The sequence below is a fragment of the Condylostylus longicornis genome, unplaced genomic scaffold, assembly GCF_029603195.1.
Source record: "Condylostylus longicornis isolate FDR11 unplaced genomic scaffold, ASM2960319v2 ptg000091l, whole genome shotgun sequence".
Classification (NCBI taxonomy): Eukaryota; Metazoa; Arthropoda; class Insecta; order Diptera; family Dolichopodidae; genus Condylostylus; species Condylostylus longicornis.
In genome coordinates, this window is record NW_026578059.1 from 847304 (window position 1) to 868051 (window position 20748).

At 23.9% G+C, this 20748-nt stretch overlaps 1 protein-coding gene across 2 annotated transcripts; it reads left to right on the forward strand.

The window, feature by feature from the left end:
• The first annotated feature begins 6038 nt into the window (after positions 1–6038).
• LOC129613772 (putative uncharacterized protein DDB_G0282133) lies at positions 6039–20721 on the forward strand. 2 transcript variants are annotated; one of them, XM_055527985.1, is made up of 9 exons: positions 6039–6334; positions 6405–6687; positions 7422–7523; positions 10622–12184; positions 12277–13813; positions 13906–14749; positions 15008–15270; positions 15417–16576; positions 16818–20721. In XM_055527985.1, the coding sequence occupies exons 3-9, from the start codon at positions 7487–7489 to the stop codon at positions 17756–17758; spliced, it is 6345 nt and encodes a 2114-aa protein (XP_055383960.1). In that variant the 5' UTR covers positions 6039–6334; positions 6405–6687; positions 7422–7486; the 3' UTR covers positions 17759–20721. The 2 variants fall into 2 exon arrangements, with proteins under 2 accessions (XP_055383960.1, XP_055383959.1); XM_055527984.1 differs by having other exon boundaries at positions 6039–6687.
• Positions 20722–20748: the final 27 nt, after the last annotated feature.

The window sequence follows — 20748 nt, forward strand, 5'->3', positions numbered from 1 at the left end:
CTCAGAAAAAAAAAATTTTTATAGAAACAAATGAAAACGACCTATACTAAAACGACCGGACAAAATAAAATGTGATACAAAATTTTGCTATACAAATTAAACAAAATTGAAAAATATTATTTCAATTTTTCAGGCAGTCTCAAAAAAAAAATAGAATCCAATTTTCTAAGAAATTTCTGACACTTATTTATAAATAAATACTATAATATATATATATATAGTTTACGACAACGTATTTGACAGTAAATAGCTTTTGTATTCAGCAATGTCAACATACCATCAGAATAATTAATAATATGCCGCTTATATACGGACAGAATTTCTTATGTCTTATTTGTTCGAACTATTTTTGGGTTGTACGACGTCTCGCCAAAAGATTAATTCATTAGTTATAGAACTCATTTTTCATCTTGACCCTGATCTATTACTAATTCAACTTCCATTCTACGTTTTGCTATATTTGCCATTCTACGACTTTAATAAAATTTAAACAAAATGTACTCACAAGATACAGAAATATTTTGAATAATAAAATACTATAAGTGAACACAAGAATTTGACACACAATATTTCTACAGCAGTGTTATATAAAAATGGAATTACTATAAAAATGTTATATATTATGTATTAATGATTACAACATCGATGATGCAATTCGGATTGAACAAGAAATGACACTTAATTTTAAAAATAAAAAGTTATTGTAGGTCCTTGAAGGTTTTAAGTCGTAATGACTCTTCATTTTAATTTACATATTTTAATTATTGTTCTTTATTAAGATAGTAGAATCAAAACCCATAAATTTACAGATTAATTAGTTTTGAGTTAAATAAAAAAAATGCTTTGGGAGTAATTCCGCTCTCATATTTCAAATTATATTATTTATACTCGTGAAAAAAATGATCTTAAGCCTTTTTGTAAAGTAATATTAATGATAAACAAGACATTTTGAATAAAAAACGTAATTTAAGCATGCAAATGTGGGATTTTGTTGTAATTATAGGCAAATAATGGTTTCAAAACGTTTTTCAACTTCATTTAAACAATAATATAAATTAAATTTGTTATGTATTGTATAAACAAATTTAAAAAATTGCAATTTTCTCTAACGTTATATTGTAACAGATTATAAATTTGTCCTAAACTTGTTTCATAAGAAATTTGTCTTATAAAAACTATTAAAAACCTTTTTCATTCAAGTTAAGTATAAGTAAATTATTTTTAATGCCAGTATAACTTGATTTGTTTAAGTAGTTGTATTATAAATGAGGAAGTTTTCTCTTGTAAACTGAGCTAAACGGTTACATACTCTCAAAAGCCTTACCGATCTTTGAAATCCGCCAATTAGTACTGCGTTTCACGATAAAAGTAAATTATGTCAAACTTTAAATCTGCGAATAATGTATTTTGAAACAACATTTTACGGCTATTAAAACTACAATTCAAGCAAACATGGAATTTTATTACAAAAATTTTTTTTTTTTGATTCTACTATCTTCATTCCTATTTAACTGAACCGCTAGTAATAAAATATATTTTTGTGTTTCTGTAGAATATAGAGTAACTTATATCAGAAATTATTTTATGTATAACAGAAATTTAACTTTTATACTATGTATATGTACATTTAAATAATATTGCATATGCATGTACATGAAGAAACAGCTACATATGGTTGTTTATTTTATGTATAAAATAATGTCAATTAATATTACAATAAGATGATACCAGATCCAGGATATATATTATAGTTATAAGTAAATGATTCTTTTCTATAAAGCCTGGAATAAATTCTATTCTATGTTAGACCTGGCTTCAATCATTATAAAAAATGTACAATGTAGGTACCTACCTCCATACAGATCTGCAAGTTATCTACTGACAGTTCACAGCTGACGAATTTAACGTATTATTATCAACTTTTTTCAAATTTTTAATTAGAAAAAGTTAAAATTCAAGTTTTTTTCTACTAGTGCTTACATTTCTAAGATGTAGTGTTAATAAACCATGAAAAAATTTATATAAAAAAAATCTATACGCTACACTACAAGAAAAAAATATCTGTAAATTCGTTTTTTTCTCGAAGTATTAAGTTTATTTTTGCACACTTTTTTCAAATTTGAGAAAATGTATATTTGACAAGGTTGCTATTATGCATACCGCTTATATATAATTACATATACTTATTTCTATGTATTTTTATTGTAAATACTATATTAATTAAATTAATATGCTTCATAATTCATAAAAATTATTTCATATGTGTATTTTTTTTATATTAAAAGTCCATATAATTCTTATTAGGTACGTATGTAATTTTAGTTATTATATTAGGAAATATTTTCATATTGTTAGTAAGTCTAATTCACTGATTAACCTAAACTACCGTATCATGAACATCAAAATTACAAGTTTCTTTATAATATTTTTATTGTGTTTCTTTTCTTTAGGGGATTTCTTGAAACGACGCTTTTTTTATATAGATTATAAAATTATAAAAGCACTGTCCTAGTTATTAAACTTAAAATCAAATAATTACAAACTTAAATTCTAAATTAAAATCTAATCAAATTTTTATGAACTTAATTTTAAGTCATATATTCTGGACTAAAATTTATAACACCAAATTTTTTTTATTCAGTGTATTATCATTTTTTACTCTCAATTCTCTCAGATATGTTGCCTGACATGGCGGTACAAAAAAATGCAGAAAAATTATTTGCAATTTGAATTTTTAATACCTATGTTGCTCAGAAAACTCCAAACTTCATTTCATAAAAATGTTATGATTTCAATCAACTTTTCGCATAGAAAACTCGAAATGAAAATAAGCCAAAATCATCATTTTTCCAAAAAAAACAACAAAAAAAAAAGGGAGTTTTCAGAAATGTCATTTCGCTTAAAATACATAATATGTAATTGCATTCACAAAAAAAGCAGTGTCCAGGCCTTGATTTTTTATAATGTCAAGGAAGAACACGAAAAAAAAATCATTCATTTACGACGCTTGCGCGTTTTTCGTTTTATATTGGAGGGCTTTTTAGATAGATACCAATTTTTTTCGTTTTGTTCTTCTTTTATAATATTAAAGCAAAAATTTCTATTTACAACGGAATTTTTAAAAATATGGAATACACTCTACAAAAGATTCTAAATTAATCTTAAACTTAAATAAAATATTTTGATGTAGGTATACCTACATATTTAAATGTAGGCACATATACCTATTTGCTATAGGTGCATATGTTATAATCAACCATTTGATTAATTTCTATATAAATAAGAAATTGCAAATTTGACGGTAAAGATGAGACAGAGAGATAACGAATTGAATATCAAATCAAATCAATTTTGATATTCAATAATATTGCTTCTGATAATATATGTTGTATAGCTATAGTACCGTGTATGCATATAAATGGTTTCATATAACATTTTAATAAAGAAATACTAAAAACAGATCATGACCAACTATCAGTAATTTACACGGGGTCGCTGTTTATCATTAAAATCACACAGGCTCCTCTCCCCTTTCTTTTATAAGATCTTGCCTACTAAATTCATATATGTAGATACAGTTCAGTTGTATTTTTTGTGTAACGAAAAATGTATTTAGTTAAATATATGTATGTAGGTAGATAGGTCGGGTCAATCCATCTTTTTTTAAAAGGTAGGAATAATATCATAAATATATATTTTGGTATATAGGTAAATATATATTGGGTATTTAGGTATATGAACATACTTACATCTACGCAATGTGTATAACAATTGTATAATTTCCACATCAGGATACTATATGAATAAAATGAATTGATACGGATCTAGTGATTGTGTTTAAATATGAATTGTGTAGAGTATATTTATATAATAAAAACCGAAATCTTATCTTAACACCATCCTATACACAAATTATTATGTTTATAATGTTTATGCATAATATACTTGATTATACATATCTATATATGTTTATGTATTATGTAGAGTAATACTAAAGGACTTGAAAAATTCAGTTTCATAAAAACAATCACCCACATTTTGTTAGTCACATCCTACTTGACATGAGAAGGGTACTTAATAAGATTTAATTTTTAAATTTGAAATTTCTAAATGAAAACTAAAATATTTTTCAATTGTATCCCAATCCCTTTGAGTGAGCCGAACAAAATTATGGGTGAATACTTTTATGTTGTTTATAATTTTATTTTGATTAGTAATTAACCAATTACATATTTTTATTAAGGGAAACATTTTATTTTTTTTTAATTATTATTCGAAGATCGTTTAGAAATTTTCTAATTACATGTTTTAGTTGATATTTGGATTCTTGCACCATTGTGTATACAAAAATTTTTCTTATTACACTTATTGTATATACAAAATTTTTTTACATATGTACATACATGTATGCCTGTAAATATACTTACAACAAATTGTTCGACGATTTTTTTTGTACTACGATAATGCGAATTTCAATATCGATTTTCGGTAAACAAAAAATTCAACTTTTTGTAGTTTTTTTCAAATAAACTTAATTGTTTTTAGCTAACTTTTTTATTTTGTTACAACATAAATTTTCAAATGAAATAACAAATTTATTTACAAAAAAAAAACTATATTCTTCCAACTTTTCCAAAAAAAAAACCCCGTTGTTTTAATTCTCACTTTTTTATTTTGTGTTATCTACTACTACTGAGTCAAATATTTTTGACACTTTAATAAAACAAAAAAAAACAAATTATATTTATGAAAAATTATTGAAATGTCATAAATGACAATTCTGTATTATTACATTGACGGCTGACAGAAATAGCAATGATTTTTTGTAATGTCAAGCTACGATTATTTATTAATGTTCAAAAATTTATATATGTAGTAACTTTACAACATTTTTCAAGGATGACAAAATGGATGGATAGCGCGTAGTGTGTAAATACGCTTATACGCATAGTGTAAGCGCATTGAACACACCGCGCAGTATATTATTTAATGTTAATAATTTGTTATATTATGTAATTTTATGTGGGTATAAAATTTTTTGCTAGTAATAACAAAGAAAAAAACTTTTTTGCAAATTTAAATAATGAATGACCAATTTGATATGAAAGATTTGTTATTTTGATTTGCTATTATTAAAGGAAGTTTATATTGTTAAATTTCAAGTTCGCGCTTTACATTATGTCAATTGACAATAATAAGAAAACTCAGTTTGACAAAAATAAAAATAATTAAAAAAAACAGTACCTACCTTGTTGTCAAAATCAAAAATTCCAACACGTTGCGTAGGTCCGTAGCTAATTTATAGTTTACTTAATTTAAAATGTACGGGTATAAGTTATAACATTTTAACACTGAATACAGTTTTAAAATGTTTATAACATTTGAATACAGGTTTTGAAGTTTAATGAATTAAAAAGAAAATATAAACAAAAGAATCATCATTTCTTGCTTTCAAAAATTCATCTTTGACATTTTCAATGACAACATTTCCCACATAATGGTACAATTGATAAGAACTGCGTATAATATATTTTGTTATATTATTTATAGTTTTATGCCGTAGACATTTTTTGTATATCTATTGTTTTATATTATGTTTTGATTATTCACGGCTGACAGTTGTGTTGTATATACATACATATCATATTTTATATATTAGCTTATATAGCTGACAGAATTTTTGTCACCCCGTGGTGGTATTATCATAATATTGTTGGTAGTATTGCATGATCAATACGTCATATTATTATAAAAAAAAGATCTTTTAATATTTTTTCTTATTGTTGTTATAACACGTCACGAATGTCATACTTAAAACTACATAATATAGTACATAATAAAGAATTGATAAATGCCAAAACAGAGATTTATTTAAGCAGTAATTAAATGTAAAACATATATATATGTATATATGATTATATTACAGAAAAAAAAATATTTTGTTTTAAAAATTTTAATCTACAAAAAATTATTTCGGCTGATTTTTTCTTTCTGTTTTTTTCGCTTCCATTGTTCATAAATAGAGAAGTTTTTTTTTTGGATTGCGATCTTCAAACTGTAAAAATTAATAATAAAAAAAAATAATTTGTTTTTTTTTAAGAAGTTTTTTAGTCATATAATTGTATACACAGCCAAACACACAAACAATATTTGTTCCCATTGTTTTCATTTTTTTATTATTGGGAATGAATTTTGAATTTGGATTGTAGAAGAGAAGATTGTAATAAAAAAAACAACAATATGATCTTTAAAAATGAAGAATAAAAATATGATCTAAGGAAAAAAATGGATTAAAAGTAAAAAACATCTAGTATTTAGTAGGAGAAAAAAATATGTATGTTAGAAATTAAGAAAAAATATCAAGAAAAAAAAATTAGAAATCAATTACGAATTTGCATTTGCAGAGATGTGGAATTGCTGTTATTTTGTTGTTTTTATTTTAATGTGTAATATTAATAAAAATCTGGGCTGAGAACACACAGAATCTCCAATAATTTATGAAGATAAAAAAAAATAAATTAAAAAAAAAAGGAAGAAAGTCATATATATTTGCAATATTAACTACCAAAACTGGCTAACCAAGCTGTAAAAGAAAAAAAAATAAGTAAAATAAATTAGAAAACAAAAAAAGGAAAAATAATAAAAGCACGTTCAAAAGTCTTATTTCTTATTAAAAGTAAATAAAAGGTAATATTTTATGCATAAACAAAATTTAATTGGTTTATTTAAATAAATTTAGTTAAATTTACAATATTTTAGAAATAAATAAGAAAAGAAGTAAAAATATTTACGAATATTCCTCTTACAATCATCAGTATTCTCATCATGACCTTAGGTCCTATTGACCTTATAATTGGTGCATTTTAACTTAAATATTGGATAAATGTTTTTTATACTCTATGTTTTTTTGCATGAAAGTATACCAACTATCTAAATTTTGTATTTATGTATATAAATATAGACGGCTTCAAATATATAGAGCTATATTCTAAAAGGGAACTTACAATAAAAGTTTTCACTGCTTCTTAAATGATGAATGTCTTTAAACTATGCACGCATGTACATATGTAAATATGTAACTTTATTAGAAATTTCAAATCGATTACATCAAATATAGAATTATATTCTAAGTAGAAATCAAATTTAAATCAAAAAATTAAACTTTTGTTTTAAATTAGTTGAAAGACACTATTAAATATTGTGTATTTGTATACCTATTTAGAGGAGCGTTAGGTTTATGTAAATATTATTTTAAACGACCTTTTACCTAAAATTGTTACATTCTTTTTAAAACTTAAAAATTGAAAATTATGTTAAATTAAATATAAAATCGTAGTTACTTTTTTTGATAAATTAGTAAAGTTAATTTGAAATAGTAACAAATTTCTTATTGTTGAATTTATTTATTTTTTTTTTTACAGTTTAAATGAAATTCAATATGGAAATCTTTTAGAAAACAAAATCAAAACTCAACATAAATTTAGTTATGGATTTTCTGACAGATACAATATTTTCAGAATTTGGTAAGTTTAATTTTTTATTTAATTTTTTTGCTTCAAATTTATCCTGTATATTCCTTATTTTTCATATCATATACATTTTAAAATTAATTTTTAATATTTTTATATCGAATATAATATTAGAGATTTTCATAAACCCAATATATTGTAAAATAATAACTGCGAAACGCTATACTTACTGCAAAACTACATAATATGATGAATATGCAATTTAACTATGTAAATTCTAGAAAATCAAAACAGTTCATTATGATTTAACTGTAGTATAACATACTACTTTTGCTATATTGCAAAAAAATTAGCTATGCACATTTATGAACAAACTAGGTTAGCAATATTTTTGTTTATGAATACAAAATATAGCGCAGTTTGAGCATTATATTATCGCGATATACTGCGTTTATGAAAATTAAAACTATTTAACATAAAATGGTAAGCACCATTATACAACAAAAAATTTTTGACCATACTATTACCGGTTTTCGTTTTTGAATATCTTATATATTTTTCATGTAAAAGTTCTAGTCATTTCAAAAATTCATGTAGTTCTTTTCAATAAATAGTAAAAAATATCGTAAATCAAAAAAGTGATTAATATTAGTAACAAAATACTTTTGTTATACTATTATTATCCTTTTTCCCTATTTAATTATGTTAAAACACATTGGCTCTTAAATTTTTTTTTTGTTATTTGTATATTGTTATTGTCGGCATTGACAACCTATAAGTTGTTTTTCTACCGACCGCATTGCATACAATAAAGCAGGTTATCGGATGGCATCAAATTTCATATGCTGAGCTTTCGCCGGAAATGCATTTTTCCACATTAGGAAAACGTAAATAAACTATTTTTGTAGACTCTTTTTCTGCCTGTAAAGATCAGTACCTAAAGTTCGGCTGAACCGATCGATTTTCGCGAAAATTAAAAAGTCTGAATTTACTTTGAGTCAGTTTGCGTCGATATTGGAATATGTCAGGTTTTCGAAACTGGATCTTTACTATACATGTCGATTTGACATTTTTGACTATTTTAAAGAAAATAGTTAAGGATTTTACTGATATTTAATATACATGTACAAGCTCCGTAACTAACAATTTAACAAATTTAACAAACCACCTAATTATTGAGGAAATGATGTGTCGCAATAACTGAACTTTTACTATAGGGGTAAATTAGACAATAAATTTTGCAGTTAGTTATGTGTTGACCATGTTGTTATGTTATTGTCGGCATTGACAACATCTGAGTTGATTTTTTTTCTATGTGTTCTAATGTGTTTAAATTTTGTTTGATCGATAATTTGTGTGTGATAATTTATACAGTAAAATTCAGAGATATTCGAAGTGGCATATTGATATTGAAAAAATTTTTGTTTTTGATTTACATATATAAATTAATTAAAGAGAAAAAGAGAAGAATATTAGTTTCAAATAAATTTTTAGTCTTATAAATATAATTTTGCAGAATTAATTAAAAATTAATATGATTATGTGAATAAATTAAAAATAAAAGTAAAATTAAATAAATAATTTTTGGAATATTTTTTAACAAACAATTACTGAAAACTATTAAAAAAAAATTCAAATAATTTTTTTTTTTGATTCATTCAAAAATAAGTTGTGTCTATGTGTGTAAATTAAAAATTAAAAATATCGTGTATTTTTTGAATTCATAACAATTACCAAAAAATAATTAGGATTTAATAAGATTTTATTTTAATAATGAATAACAAATAAGTACGAAAATTAAGAATTATATAATTGTATACGAAAAAAATTAATGAGCTATAAAAAGTCGCCCAATATGTTTGTATTTTGTACATGCAAATAAAAATCTTCGTATATCGTATAAGAATTATTTCGTAGGGTTGGTTGAGAGGTTTTCAAGAATTTTGTATTTAGACGCACAAAATGCGACTTCTCAATTATGGTGATTGCCTATAGCAAAATCACCACCATTTAATACAAGGGAAAGTGTGAAGAGTGAGTTAGGAGTTAAAAATTGTCAAGAGTTAGAGTTAAAAAAAAAGTTGAGCTACAAATACTGTTCTACAGCCCATAAACCCATAGTTAAATATATATTTTAAATTTCTAGAAAATATACAGGCCTTAAAGCACCTTTACTACTTAGATCAAAATAACTAGAATTAGAATTTATAGTTAGAATTGACTTTTATCCCCATTTTTTTGTGTTTATTTTGAAAGTGGCCTCAGTTCATTTTGCAATTTCAAAACTCTTGATTTCCAAAGTAATATGATAATGGCAATGTTGTTGGAATTGGAATTTATATTGTTAAATATAAGGATACTTTAAAGGAAATAACGATAGTTTAACTTAAAAGTTGTGGTTATTTTAAACCCAAACGGAGAATATGGACTTAGAGGAGTCGCTTTCAAAAAAAGCAATTCACTAATATTACAGTATTTTAGATTTCCATGTTGCATTTTTTATAAACATACGATAATGTTATACATCATAGTGTTAAATATGGTACACCTTGCTATGAATTCAAAATGATTTTGAGCTTAATGATTTAATTTTTTGAAATCTACATATAATTAAATTGAAATATTGACAAAAATTTAAAGTTTCATATAATTAGTATTAAAAAGTTTACATAATATACAACATTAGTACACCATATATATAAAATGGAGTATGCCAGAAATATTACAGGTAATTGTAAAAAAAATTAAATATATACCTAGTATTGGCATATTTATTTTTTAACAGAATAATTGAATATTTTATAATATTGTTGGGTTTCCAAAGAAAGTAATAATCATGGTTCTAACCCTCAACTAAATGATTTATTTTAACGTAAAGACTTTTCGCAATATTGAACTACATTGCATATAGGAAAATTAAGCTGTATTCTTTTAATAAATTAGAAATTCGGTTTTTTTCTTTTCTTCTATTGAAAATACTGAGAAGTTACTGACGTTTTTAGTACTTAAATGCGAATTCTAAAATTTAAAATCTAAAATACTTTACAAAATATTTAGATATGAACCTATTATCTTTTATATTTTCTTAAATTTATTTTAAATTTTAAATAATATATTTATATTTTCTAATTATTTCATTTTTAATTCCGCAGAAAAATCGGATTTTATTAATGGAATTGATAATGAAGCATTAGATTTTTGTCATTTAGAACAATTTATGCATGATACATCATCAACGACAGTTGATTTAGATGCAAATGTTCAATCAAACAATCAACAAAATCAGCATCAGCATCATAATCATCAACAACAACAGCAACAACAACCTCAATCAAATCATTGTATTCCGAATAATCAAATATTACAAGAAAATTTTATTTACACAAATTCAAATTCAACTAGTTTAAATAGCAATAACAATAATAATAGTAATAGTAATAATAATAATAATAAAACTAATATTCAAAATAATAAAAGTAATATTAATTGTAAATATAAAAATAATAGTAATAATACAAATAGTATAATAAATAATAATTACAACAATAAAAAAAATTCAAATTGTGAAAAAAATAATATAGAAACTAATGATTGTGTAAATAATAATAATAATAATATTAAATTTAATTGTAAAAATAAAAGTAATAGTTCAAAAGACGATAGTAAAAATATTAATACTGTTAATAATAATAATATTAATACCTTTAAAGATAAAGGTAATAATATGAAAATTGTAGACATTCCAAATATTATTAATCATAGTAATAATATTGATAATAATACATCACGTTTAATAAGTCTTCCAAATTCTTTAAATTATCAAAAAGATCAGTGTGACAATACAGTCAATAATAATAATAACAATGATGTTAACAATAGTAACAACATAAAAAGCGATTTAAAAATAAATTGTAATAATAGTAATAATAATAATAAAAATATGAAAAATTGTAAAGTATCAAAAATAGCAACAACATCAACTTTAACATCAAATAGTAGTACACCAATTTCATCTTCATCATCATCATCTTCTTCATCAACTGTACCTATGCTAACAGTATCATCGATAATGAGTTCATCATCATCATCGTCATCATCATCTGCATCATTATTATCAAATCAATCACATTTACCTGAAAGTCCACCAGATTCTGGTTCTGAACCGCCCTTTAGTCCGACCGATATGAATAGTTTAAACCCAGGAACAAATTTAACATCAAGAAATATAATTGCAACATCTATAAAATTTCCAATCAATACCGTCCATACTGTACAACAACAACAAACGAATTGCCATTATCATCAACAACAACAGAGATCGCAACATCAATCTGATAATGTAAATTTTAATAATAATAATAATAATAATAATAATAGTAATAATAATAATAGTAATAAAAATAATAAAAATAATAATAACAATAATAATAATAATAATAATAAACGATTAAATTTAATGAATTTTTCGCAACCTCCAACTCCTGGTCAACAAATTGGTGATTTAACAAATGATATTACAACGTTATCACGTATAACACACAATAACTTACATCACAATAATAATATGTCATATAATATTGAACAACAACAGCAGCAACCACAAGAACTAAAGCAGACTAATACGCAAACTTTGTTAATGAGCTCAACAAATAATGATTCCGGCTATAATAATGATCAATTAACTAATTCATTTTATAATATAAGATCTGATAATCGTAAGTACTTACAAAAAAATTAGTTGCAACTTAGAATTCTAAAATATATGTATTCAAGTATTTAAATGTTTTTTTTTTTATTTTTAAATAAGATTCACAAGATTCTTCTATACTTGATCAATCAGTTTTAATATCGAAATCGGAAGATGTTTTATTAACAAATGAATTTCAATTATTACACCAGCAACAACAAATTCTTGATTTAGAAAGAACATATCGAAATGATATTTTAAATAATGGTAGTTCACCGATCGGAACAGTAAATAATATACTAAATAGTGGTGGTATACACCCAGTACAATCAACGCTTGTTTCACAACAACATGAACATAATAATAGTTTAAATAGTTCTAGTAACAATAATAGTAATAATAACAATACTAATGATGATAATATTGTTAATGGTGATAATAATTTAAATATATGTCAATCAAATATTATGAATTTAGTTGGTATATCAACTACAACAGTAACAGTAGCACCATCAGCATCTGGTGATGATATAAATCGCTTATTACCTGATGTATACTCAACACAATTATTATCAACTTCAGATACAACAAATGATACGGATATAATTGGTGTAGGAACTTTATCACAAAATGGTCATATTGGGCAAATTTCTGTAACAAATCAATTATCGTCGCCTTTAATTAATCCTCAACAACAATCCCAGCAATCTATGCATCAATTACCTTCACCTTTGATGTCATATAACAACGGAGGTCGTAAAAGAAAATTATCGCAACTTAGTTCAAATGGGTATTCGTTACAATCACCTCCACCATCTCACCCGCAACGACAACATCCACAACAAAATAATACGTCTTCACAAAAACAGCAAAATCATCACAACCATCATAATCTTAATCAACCCCTTAACCACCATAACCAACCATCACAGGAGGAAAATGTACAACAACATATTGAGCAATCACCGCAACAACAATCTCAACAACATCTTAATCACGTTTCAATAATAAAACCTGAACCAAATGTAATAAATGATACGTTGAGTCCAATAATACAATCGACAAATTCGGATTATCAACAGCAAAGTCCGAGTAATGATTATAATTTAAATTTGTCACAACAATCGTCGTCCTCAGTTTGTCCAAATTTATTAAATTTAAATTCAATTAATGGAAAATTATCAATTCAATCATTAGATAATGGAATCGATTCTCAAATTATACAACCTCAACAAAATATACAACACCAACAACAAGACTCTAATCAAACACAACAACAAAATAATTCTGATCTATCAGATGCCTGCCCACTACAATGTATAAGGTTTTCACCATTTCAGCAACATAATTGGCATATATTGGTTGATCAAAATTTACAAGAATTGCCAGTACCACATTTTAGAGTTGATGCTGATAAAGGTTTTAACTTCAGCAATTCTGATGATGCATTTGTATGCCAAAAAAAAAATCATTTTCAAATAACATGTCATGCACAATTACAAGGCAATCCTGTCTTTATAAAAACAACAAGTGGTCTTGAAAAAATTAAATCATTTCACATACATTTTTATGGGGTTAAAGTTGAAGCAACAAATCAAATAATACGAGTTGAACAAAGTCAGTCAGACCGATCAAAAAAACCATTTCATCCAGTCCCGTAAGTAAATTAATTTTTTTAATTAGGTTAAATCATTATAATATACTGCCTAAACTCTAATACTTAATATTACTTTGGATATACTTTTTCAGAGTTGATTTACAAAATCGTATTGTCAGTAAAATAACTGTTGGACGTTTACATTTCTCTGAAACTACAAGTAATAATATGCGGAAGAAAGGTCGTCCAAATCCAGAGCAAAGATATTTTCAATTAGTTGTTGGATTACATGCTCATACACATACTGGTCAGTATGCTGTTGTAGTTCAAGGAAGTGAACGTATCATTGTGAGAGCATCAAATCCCGGTCAATTTGAAAGTGATGTAGAATTATGTTGGCAACGTGGTTTGACACAAGATTCAATATGTCACGCTGGCCGAGTTGGAATTAATACAGATAGGCCAGATGAAAGTTTAGTTATACATGGTAATTTAAAGGTATCGGGTCATATTGTACAACCAAGTGATAGTAGAGCAAAACGTGAAATAAGCGAATTAGACACAGCTGAACAATTAAAAAATTTGCAAAAAATTCGTGTCGTTAAATATCGTTATGAACCAGAATTTGCAAAACATTCTGGTTTAAAAAAGTCACCAGGCTATAATTGTTACAATAACCATATTCAGAGCAGTTGCTTTAATGATCATAATAGTTTTGAAAGTAATTCTAATGATAATATGAAAAATAGTTATGATGATAATAATAAATATTCCAAAAATAATAATTCCACTGATTTTAATGCTGCATTAAACAATGAAAGTTTTATGTCTAATAATACTTATGTTGAGGATGATGACGATGATAATTCAGAAATAATTGATACTGGTGTTATAGCACAAGAAGTACGGGAAGTTTTACCGGATGCTGTTAAGGAAGCTGGGAGTATTGTATTACCTAGCGGTCAAGTTATAGAAAATTTTTTACTGGTTAATAAGGTATTTATTTTCTTTAAACTTTTATATTGTTTTTAATCAGAGGCGATATTTGTCAAACTGCTTGTTTCTTATTTTTGTACGTTTGTATATGTATCTTATAATGAAAAATTGTTCCAATTTGTTGTAATCTCTTAAAGACTAATTACTAAAAATGTGCCATTGTTACATGCTCAAGGACTGTAGAACAAGAACTGAATTAGCTTGTTTTCTTTAATATAATAATTACGAAGAAAACATTGAATTTTTTGTTTATTATAGGATCGAATTTTGATGGAGAATATTGGAGCAGTTAAGGAATTGTGTAAAGTAACTGGATCATTGGAAACTCGAATAGAACAGTTAGAAAAAATTAATTCTAAAATTTTACATATACAACAAATGGATCGAAATCATAATTGTTCAAAAAACTCTTATAAATATTTACTAAATGATTACTATAATAAGAAAACTCACGATGAGTTATGTTCAAATGCAACAATACAAATGATAATTATTGTTTTAGTCATTATAATGGCAGTATGGTATGTAATAAATTTTTTTATAAAATTACGGGGATTTTTCTATAATTCAGACAATGATCTAAGTTATGAGTTAAATTTTCAAAAATCCCCTATGTATTAATCAAAACTGCTTATATGATTTCTACTATATAAATTTTTTTTTGCAGCCTCACAGCAATTTCAACTCTTTATTTTGTTGAAAGAGCAAAAAGAAGCTATTCAGATCATACACTACACAATCATGAATTAATATCAAATAAAAACCGTATTGAAGATAGAAATTTCAAATATTTTGATAGTAGCGGTATAATTAATGCTGATCAGAATAATAATAACATAAATATTACAAATATTAATAACGATTACAATAATAAAAATGATCGAGATTTTATTCATCAACAACAATATCATCAGCAATTATTACAACAAAAGTTTCAGCAACAACAGCAACCATATGAACTATCAACAATACGTTTTAAAAATTTTACAACAAAATTTCCAAATATACAGCAAGAATATTATTCAATATCACTAATTAATAATAGTATGTCAACAACAATTTCACCGATTATAACAATAACAAAACAAGATCATGCGGAACAAAAATATTTTAATTTAAATAGTAAAAGTATTAGAAAAATTTTAAATAACCACGACAGTCATAAAATAAAATTTGATACTAATACTAATAATAATATAAGCAAAAATATTGTTAATAATGAGAATAATAATAATGGTGTTGAGCATGGAGATAACCATACTGATAATAACAATTCATATAATGATGATAATAGTAAAAATAGTAACATTAATTATAATTTAAATGAAAATAAAGAAATTAATAACAAAAATGAAAATAATCAAAATGATAATAATAGTTATGAAAATATTAATAGCAGAAGTAATAAAATAAAAAATGATAATGGTAATTATAATGAAAACGATAAAAAAACTGGCAAGGCAATTAAAAATGATAATGATAATAATTATAATAATAGTAATAATAAGAAAGATAACCATGATAGTAACAATGATGAAATAGAAAATAATAATAATAATAATAAAAATGATCACCTTGTTGATGATATCAATGACAATATTTCCAATATGAATAGTGGCAATAGTGGAGGAGATGGTGATACTGATGTTAAAAGTCGTAATAATAGTAATAAAAATAATAATGGTAACAATAATACCAACAATAATAATCGTGTTGATACAAATAATAGTATGTCATCTATTGAAGTTACTGTCCCACAAGATGTTGAAAATAATTCAATTGACAGTGATCTAATACAAAAACAATTACAAAAGCCATCTTCAAATGGTAATATTTTAATATTTGATAATTTTATTAACTTTATATATAAATATACAATACATTTTTAACATGTAAAATAAATGTTCGCTGTTTAATTGATAAATAATGAAGTAACACTTTCAGAAACTTAAACAGTGTTCTATTTTTATACTATATTGATGGTTTTAATTTTTAACTTAAATTCTTTATTTTTTATATTTGTTTTTTAAATAAATTTCCTATTTTTTTTTTTTTGTTTTTAATATAGGGAAATCTATAAAAACATATAACAAGGAAACTATTAAATGCGAAAGTAAAATAGGAACAACAACAGCGAGCAATAAAACAGAACAGCAAATTCATCATTCGAATTACAAAAATGATAATAAACAAATTAACATTTACATTAATAACAATAATCAAAATGAGAATGATAATCATGGTGATGGGAACGATAATAATAATAATAATGATAACAATAATAACAATAGTAGTAGTAGTAGTAGTAGTATTAGTTACAATAATAATAATAATGATAATAATAACAATGATAGCAATAACTATAATTATAACAATAACACTGTTAGTTATAATGGTAACAGTAATAGAGATGATAATATTAATGTTAAAAATGATAACGAAGAGGAAGAAAGTTGTAATGATCATGTTATAGTATGTAAAAATAATAATAATAACAAAAATAATAGTAATAATAATAATAATAAAAGTAGTGATGATGATGATGATGTTGATAATAATGATGATAATAATAATAATAATAATAAAAATAATAATAATAATAATATCAATAACAGCAATATTGATAATAATAATAATAGCAACAATAAATATAGCAATATTAATGTCAGTTACAATATGAATAATAAAGACAATAATAAAAATGAGGATAAAAATGTTGAAAATAATAACATGAACAATAATAATACAAATACAAGTAATAATAATAATAATAAGAATAATAATAATAATGACAATAATGATGATAGCAATAACAATAAGAGGAATGGTAATATTGATAATGAAGAAGGGGATAATAATGATGATGATATTAAAAATAAAAAAATTAACGATGAAATTGTTATTATAGACAAAGGAAAAAATAGGAACATTGATAATGAAAATGATAATAATAATAATTTTAATGATAATATAACTATTGATAATAATAATGATAGCAATGAACAATAAAAATAAATATTTTATTTTGGGTATTTTATAATATAATAAATATATGTAATTTATATACATAATAAATATATGTATATAAATATATATTGATATTTTTGTGAAAAAAAAAGAAAATTTTTAATAATTATGTGATAAAATAACGGAAAAGTAAAATATAATTATGCACAGTTTTTGACACAAAATTTAAGGAAAAATGTCATCGCAATTTATTTTACATACATTGTTTCACTTTTTTTGTTCATATAATAGCTTCCACGTTTCTTAAATTTGAAATGGATTTGATAACGATAATATGGTGTGTAATATATAAGAGTTAGAATATTTTTGGTGTTGATGCTTTCATCATATGCTAATATGGTTATTGTTTAAAATATATTGTTTTTTGCTACGTTATTCCATACGAAATCTGCTAATATTCACTCTTCAAATTTATACCGTATGTGCCTATAAAAAAGTTTAATTTGATTATGAAAATGAATTATGAATTAATTGACTGCTATGTCAGCATTTTGTTTTACCGGCTACTTACTATAGTAGGAAGCTAGCATGCTAAGAGGAACAGTTTTTATTTTAAAATAGTTATCATGTTTAGATGAACAGTTTAGTGATTATGTATACACGAATCCAGTTAGAATAGAATTTTCAAAGCATTTTAGAGTTGAAATATTTAATAGCTTATAATATACATACATAAATTAAATTTAATAGTAAAATAAATCATGTTTATTATATACATATAATATTTTAGAGCAAATTTAATATAATAAAATAATTAAAAGATCATTATTATTATTATTATTAATGTTATCATTATCATATTTATCGATTAAACACCAAATCACGAACTATAATTATTAAGTATTACTCTCACATCTTTATGAACTAAAATTATAATCTTAAATGTAATTGCCAGTATTGGTATAACAAGCCAGAATTTGGTATAACATTAACAAAAAAAAAAAATATTTCACTATATGAATACTTGTTCTCCTATTAATATTTTCCATTTTTTTATGTCAACCTAATTATATTTCATTCATATAATGAAATTTGATATGAATAAAAATTTATGAACTTGTATTTATATATATTTATGATCAAAACGTAAATGTATACAAAAAATGTAAAGTAGAAAAAACAAGAAATAAGTGTATCCAATAATGCAATTTCCATTTCTCGAACTAGCAAAAATGTCAGTTTGCAGTAAGTATTCCTAAGTTCTTGAAACGCAACATATTCTCTTTTGTCAATACTTAACATGCTGCACCTTATCAAAAAAACCAACCAAAAATGTAGTAGTATACTAAGTTAAAACAGAATTTTCAAAAGCGTACCCAAAATAAATTTTAAACAAAAAAAAAAAGGAAGAGTAGCAGTAGTAGTAACCAACAGTGTACCATTCCTTTTCAATACCCCATATAGCACCATAAACCCATCACCTGCTCTCGTAACATATTACAACTCCTAGAATTACAAAGGGATTTTGCGTAAACTATTTTTTCCATTCTTAATATAAGACAAGAGAGCACTCACAGAATATATTGCATAATGACTTCCATTAAACACATTCTGGAAATTAATGTTGGCACACTTCTGACCTATGCGCAATACTTCCAAAGCCTCTTGGCTTATTTTATCAAATACTCAAATCTACATATACACAAATCTATTGTAAATATTAATTGTGCGATAACTTTTCTGTTTTAAAAAGAATATGAGCAACAGTTATAATATAAGTATTTTTTCAATATTAAGATAAAATCCTTATATTCATATTATGTAAAAAAATCATAAATTGTTTAAAAATTTAACAATAAATAAAGAGAAATAATTAAATAATAATTGAAATATTCTTTTATATATATATTAGCAAAAGTAAAAAATTAATAAATAAAAGTAAAATGTGCACATACAAAAAGACAAATAACTTTTTCTTCTCTCATCAATTTTAAGTATTAAAAAATATCTTTATGTATTATTCGAACAAAACAAAATAAAATTTAGTAATTTTATTTTATTATGTATAAAAAAAAAATAATAAATTGAAACTTATATTTAATCTATACATTAAATTTTTATATATAATATTATGTAGGTGTAATCGATAATATAAAATGCAGGTTGAAGATTTTGTCAACAACTGAGTTGTATTGCTAAAGCATAACTATCTTAATTATCAACCACAGTTGTATAAGTTATTTACGAATTTTGATATGCAAAAAGTTTTCTTTGGCATAAATTGTTGATTGACCGTCAGATGCAATATTGTTGTCGACCGGCATTATTGACATTATCGATTTTACTCCTTGTAATTGATAAAACACACATAATATTGTAAATTTAAAATTAAAAAGAAAGTGGTTACTTTTTAATATATATAATTTAACATGTATTTAAATATTATAAATCTTTGTTTTTTAAGGGACATATAAACTATTTTGCAAATATTTTATTTTTTGCACAAATATTCAATTATATTAAAATAAAAATATAAATAATTTTATTTTACTTTTTTTCAATTAGTGAAGATTTTAAATAAAATTTTGAAATTGTGTGATCACAATTCTATTCACAGTGTGCAAATAATTTATTTAAATAATGGAAAATATCAGTTGGCTATTTCAATATTTGATTTGGAAATATTGAAAGTTTTTCTAATTAATTACTATAGTGCTGTAATTTAATTCCGTATTTAAACTATTGTATTATTGTTTAAGTAAGCAAAAATTATAGTGTGTCATAATACGAGTATATATAAAAAAATTGACTTCAAAAATAAAATAAAGCCGGCATTTTTTGTCTTTACAAAATATTGCAATATCTACAAATTAAAAACTACAGTCTTTATTTTACAATCGAATATATACATTCCCTGACTTGAAAATTGCATCAAAACTGTATTCATACACAATTCTACTTTATGATGTGTAATTACAAAATTGTGTATTAATACTGTGTTACTCTTTGCATAACAAAAATATTTAAAATAA